At 37.0% G+C, this 6345-nt stretch overlaps 1 protein-coding gene across 1 annotated transcript; it reads left to right on the forward strand.

The window, feature by feature from the left end:
• Window positions 1-2861: 2861 nt before the first annotated feature.
• Window positions 2862-5856, forward strand: LOC100639398 (minor histocompatibility antigen H13-like). The gene is made up of 12 exons (XM_019994240.1): window positions 2862-3098; window positions 3153-3254; window positions 3383-3465; window positions 3758-3852; window positions 3916-4001; window positions 4062-4132; window positions 4477-4531; window positions 4583-4640; window positions 4695-4778; window positions 4828-4864; window positions 4914-5105; window positions 5656-5856. The coding sequence occupies exons 1-12, from the start codon at window positions 2910-2912 to the stop codon at window positions 5780-5782; spliced, it is 1179 nt and encodes a 392-aa protein (XP_019849799.1). The 5' UTR covers window positions 2862-2909; the 3' UTR covers window positions 5783-5856.
• The last annotated feature ends 489 nt before the right edge of the window (window positions 5857-6345 follow it).

The following is a 6345-nucleotide window of genomic DNA, read 5'->3' on the forward strand; positions in this document are numbered from 1 at the left end:
ACATTCATTGCAACATCTCTGAGTAATCAAAGAAAGGAACAGATTAGTAGGAATAGGCACTACATAATATCTATTTTGGAGGTTCTTATGTTGTGTGCTACTCAGGAAATTGCTTTGAGAGGACATAGAGAAGTGGCCTCAAAGAACAAAGGTAACTTCTTAACAATACTTGGCCTAGTAGGTAAGCATGATTCCATTGTTGCTTCACGTTTGAGTGATGGGCCAAGAAATGCATCCTATACTTCTCATAGTATCCAAAATGAGCTTCTACATCTTCTTGCCAAAAACGTGCAGAAGGTCATTTGCGATCAAGTGAAGAATGCTGGTTACTATAGCATTATCGTTGATGAATGTAGAGATCTTGCTAAGAGGGAGCAATTGTCTTTCTGTGTTCGATATGTAATAGTTAATACATGGGGCGGCGTGTTCTATCGGATTTATCCGCACGAGCTTCCGGTCGAGTCGCTAAAAATAGCGCACGAGGCCGAAGGCCGAGTGCGCTATTTTTAGCGACGAGACCGGAAGCGAGTGCGGATAAATTCAATAGAACACGACGCCACATGTATTAATTGTTTTAGTGTAGAGTTCCAGCAAAGATTGCACGTGCTCACTGCTCTGTCATCTTTGTCTGATCAAAATGGCCGAAGGATGCTCTGATGGACAAGCACCTGTACCTCCTCCCAACTCCCAAGAGGAGAAGACTCAAACTTAATGGCCCACAAAGGTTTGTCTACGCAGAAGAGAGTGCTGTCATATGGCTTCAAAAGGCGTCATGCCTAAAAACACGGTTCGTGTCAACAAAAAAAGTCATGAGGCAAAGAAGACCTTGTCTACACTTATTTCTGGAAACTTAGAGAATTGCACAATCAACTTGTACACTTCCTCAAAATAAAGGCTCCTGGACTTTGCAGATCACTTAAGTGACATTCTATTCATCAAAATTGATTTAATTATAATATTTTAAAAATAAAATTTGCTATCACTGATATCACACTGCTGCACATTAAATAAATGAGTGTGCTATTTATAATATCACATTGCGGTATTGGTCGGAGTGTTCTATGGGTTTTATCACAACTGTTAAGCCTTTGATCTTTGCTGTAACTATACATTAAGTTATTATTATTATGACAGTCATGAGATTATTAAATCCTATAAAACTGATTTTACCATGATGATTAGCAAAGTTTTGATAAAGGCAAAAGGCTATTCTTTTCAAAATAGCAGACATACATGTACATGTACATGTATTTCTGATAAATTAATCTAAATCGCTTGTTTTACCTTATAAGGTATTATGTTTATATTTCATGTATTTAGCATTGGGAGAGTATTAAAAAAGGATCAATATCTGGTGAGGGACTCTGGACTAAGGGGAGAGCTGATCATGCTAGTGCTATTATCAATGGTGACTCTACCTCACCTGCACTAGTAGTGATTGGTGGACGGGATAAGTACAATCAACTAGTGAACGAATGTTTATTATTTGATAATATCACTACTGGTCAGTTCCATAGGCGGCTGCAGGGTCGGGCATTTAGGGGCAATGCCCGACCAAAAATTCTGACCGGAAGTGTGACATCACCATAATTAATAGTTATTCTGTGGTTAATTAATAGTTAATAACAGTTGTTGCAATTATAATTTCAATTTTTAACGACCTGGGGGCGAAGCCCCCAGGTCGTTCCTATAATTGATTTCACCGTCGCGCTATCTATATATATATATATATTTGTATGTCCACACTTACATTTCTTCTATACATGTTGTATTGGAGAAATAACAAGCCTTAGCAACCACCCGCCCACGCTCCTTTACGTAAGTGGGTGTGGCCACGGAAAACAAAATGGCGGCTTACACACGGGACAAAGTTATGAGCTTTCTAACAGCCAGAGAACATAGAGATACTGTCTAACAACTTCTCTAGAAGCATTTGCAGGTAGAGAGAACCTCTATAAGTCTTAATAAGTGCCTAGCTATGCATGCAAGGTGGTGAAATCAATTATAGGAATTATTTTTACACTGTTACGCTTGTTTATGAAAATCTTATTATTATGAATGCATAAATGGCAGGCTGATAACAAGGTGATGAAGAGAGACTAAATAAAGGAGGAGCTCGAGGTGGTAAGACTTTGGTGCCAATCACAGTGGGCCACCACAGCAACAATATCTAAAAGCATGGACTAGCTTCACTATGTCCTTTGTGAACAAGCCTGCTAAAAAGGAACAACAGTTTACAAAGTGAACCTAGTAAGTACAGTATAGAAGTCAATATTACAGATTATCTCATAATTCTTACTTTAGGTCAGTTTCTTGCTGAATCAGTTGATGATTATGAGTCTCAGTCTACTCTTGTGGTTGATACAGCTACAGTTTTTACAGCTACAGTTGATGTACAGTTAATTGTTGCTCATTCTCCATCACCCTATTCTTCTACTTCCTCTACTAATACTACTACTAGTACTATTACCACTACAGAAGTCAGTGATGGAGCTACACCACCCACTACTTTATTACAATAACCTTCGCTACCAAAAAATTGTGCTTAAAAGGGTGCGTAAAAGAGGGTGTGGCCAAAATCGCGGCGCGCTTCGCGCGCCCAACCCATTTCCTGTACCACACCCATGCCCGACTAGTAGTCAAATCCTGCAGCCGCCTATGGGTCACAGCTTTATAGTCTCACAGCCGCAGGGGCCCAGGCCAGGCCACAGTCAGGCAAATCTAGATCAATATGCCATGGGTGGCCAGACTAAACAGCCAACTACTGCAACCAGCTCCTGCCAGGGACTCCTACTCACTGCTCAGCTCCTGCATGCTAGGCGACTTTCTCTAACTCTATTTATAGCCACTTTATTAATAAACATTAATAACCAGTGTTGACCACGCCCACGTTGCTCAATCGCACCACAATGGCTGACACTGAGTCTATTGTCTACAATGAAACTGAGAATAACGAGAGCCTGGCCTCTAATGTCTCGGGAAGAGAAGCAGCTTCGAGGGAAGGACTAGCTACGGCTTATATATTCCTATTCGCAATGGCCCTGGTCCCTATATTTATAGGCTCACTCCGTTCTGTTGTTTATCATTACAACTTAAAGGTTTGGAAATCATGTAGCACGTGACTATCACGTGATATTTTGTTGTGTTTATAGAAAAAGGGAGAGCAGGCCGAGGAGCGTATTCGTATGAGAGAGGCGGCCATGTTTCCGATTTATGCCAGCGTCGCATTATTCAGTCTTTACATGATCTTCAAGGTATTAATAAATAAAAAATTAATTAAGTTTTGAGCCACACCCTCTCCTGTTTATATGTATATTTTTAGACATGTTCTCATTCTCTCTCTCCCTCTCCTTTCCCTCACTCGTTCTCTTTCTTTCCTCAGTATCTCCCGAAGGATCTAGTCAACATGGTTTTAAATATGATTTTCTTCAGCGTTGGTGTCACTGCTGTCACTAGGGCCTCAAGGTAAAGAAATTAATCTTGCTACTATAAAAAAGAAATCGCTTAAATATAAATGTTCGTTTGAATGTGTTATGTTTCTACCAATATTGTAGTAGCTACACGTATAATTATACATGAATGATTAAATTAAATGTTAATTATTTCTATAAATAGAATGTTTATTTTTGATATAATATAATTACCATTATTATTATTATTATTACTATAAATAGAAATGTTTATTTTTGATATAATATTGTTATTATTATTATTATTATTATTATTATTATTATTATTATTATTATATTTTTTCTAGTGTTCTTGTTGATTACTTATTGAGTTTAGTCAATGTTCTTAATCTGTCTACATACATACTCCAGTTTCAAAAGAAAGGGAAGGACAAGCTTCTCAGTGAGTTACTCATTTTTGGCAGCTGCTAGTTCTTATTCAAATACCATTCATCCTTTGTTTCAGATATCTTCAAGTTTGAGTTCACAGTCATTGATGTTGGCCTATGTGTACTAGCAGCATTACTGGTTGCCTGGCATTTCCTAACTAAAGTAATAAGTAGCTGCTTTTATATATAAAATGGCTATCATAATCTCTTTCTTTCTATGTAGAATTGGGTATTGAATAATATAATGGGTGTGGCATTCTGTTTTAATGCAATTGAGTTGATATCATTAGAGAGGTAAGTGTTACAATGTACATGTACATGTACTTATAATGTACATCAGACCTGGGGCCCATTACAATTGAGGCTTAAGTCTGCAGTATAGTGCTTAGCTTCTTGCTAGCTCATGGGTATAGAAAAGCTTGATTTATGGTATATTCTCCATTTTATAATTTTTCTGATGTAACTATGTACATGTTTTTATGTTGCATAGAAGTTTGAACTGATTCCAATTGGATTTTTAATGAATTTCTATTTTGTAATTGACCCCTGACATACATGTACATACATGTATGTACATTACAATTTGTGATCTTATTCCTCTCATTTCTTCTCTTCCTTTTTCCTCTTCTCTTCCTCAGTATTCCTGTTGGCTGTACATTACTTGGAGGTCTTTTCCTTTATGATATATTTTGGGTAATTTCAATTTGCCTCCCTCCTTCTCAAATTTATCTAATTCCATTCCAGGTTTTTGGAACGGATGTCATGGTAACTGTAGCCAAATCCTTTGACGCTCCAATCAAACGTAACCAAACCCAAGTCATGTGACCATCACGTGATCCTTTCTCTCCTCTTATAGTGATGGTTCCATTGGATCTTCCTGAAAATGGAATGGACGCTTCAAATTTCGGGATGCTTGGCCTAGGGGATATTGTTATACCAGGTATGGAAACCTCTTTTAGTGTTTAATAATTTTTATTCATTTTTTGCAGGACTTTTTATTGCCCTCCTTTGTCGATTTGATTTTAAGTGAGCCACCAATTAAAATTTTTGATCAACTTTCTGTGTATTTTCGTAGCCACCACCCATCAAAATTTAGAGGTTACTTCTACACCAGTTTCATAGCTTACATCATCGGTCTCGGGACCACCATTGCCATCATGCACATATTCAAGGCGGCACAACCAGCTCTACTCTATCTGGTACCAACTTGCGTTGGTCTACCTCTTGTACTGGCCTTGATTAGAGGGGAACTTGGACCACTTTTTGCGTAAGCATTATCAGGACATTGTTTATGTCACCATTATGTCCACACAATGGGGTACAGCATAACATATAGTCAAAGACATTTGTATTTGTAAATTTACTATGTTGCTATTGAGTCTTAACATGTACCCCATAATGGTGTCCCTAACATCATAACATAATGTTCAAGCCTTCAAGGTCATGTGTACTTGTAAATGTACAATGTTACTATTGAGTCTTAACATGTGTACCATCACAATGCTACAAGGTGTGTCCAACATCATAACATGTGTCTAAGGTCATGTACATTGTTATAATAATTACATGCAGTCAACATGTCTACACCTTGGGTTGGTACACAATAATACCCTAGCTCCTGATTATGAACCTGTCCTTATTTCAGAGGTTCATTAACACCATTTATGTATTGGGACTGATGCTACCTGTCCTCATTATAGAGGTGTCCTTATTTTAGAGTGTCCATAATAGCTTATTCTTAAATATGTGTATTTCATGTATAGGCCTTATCTGATATATAATTTATTTTTCCCACTCTTTCTTCTCCTCTTTTCTAGTTATGAAGACTATCCTTCAAAGAAGACTCCGACTGACTCAACAGCAGGAGATGGCATCAATGGTAGCGATGAAACTATTCACAACGATCCAAATCAAGATGACGGAGCAGCTGCTAAAAGAGAGTAACATTTACAAACATCTTTAATTCTTTTTTCCCTCAGTTAGGCCTATGATTATTATTATTATTATTATTATATAGCCCTCTCTTGTTAATATTTAATATTATTATTATTATTATTATTATTCAATTATTTACTTTTTTCAAGTCACAAAAATAACAACGAAAAAGTTAAAATTAAACTAAAAAAAAACAAATAAATAATAATTTAAAATAATTATAAAAATCTATCAACACATTCCACTTGCAAACAATGTAACACACAAAATTTGTCAACAAAAAAAATAACACAATTTACCAGTGAATGTTCTAATAACTACTGTGGGGGAAGTTGATACAACCTAAAAATAGAAACAATGATGTCATACTATTAATAGAACAGTCGGCTATAAATAGAACACTTACCCAGGTGCAGTAGGTGGAAAAGCTGTATACTTTAATGAATTCTTTTTCACCAAAATGGGTAATGCTCCCGATCGACGAAGTACGTTTAAAGCTAATCGGAACGACCGAAATTGCAGCCCATAGCAACGAGAGAGTAAAGAGACCTCCTGTAAGGTGGTGACTGCTT

Source organism: Amphimedon queenslandica, unplaced genomic scaffold (assembly GCF_000090795.2).
Source record: "Amphimedon queenslandica unplaced genomic scaffold, v1.1 AMPQUscaffold_13479, whole genome shotgun sequence".
NCBI lineage: Eukaryota > Metazoa > Porifera > Demospongiae > Haplosclerida > Niphatidae > Amphimedon > Amphimedon queenslandica.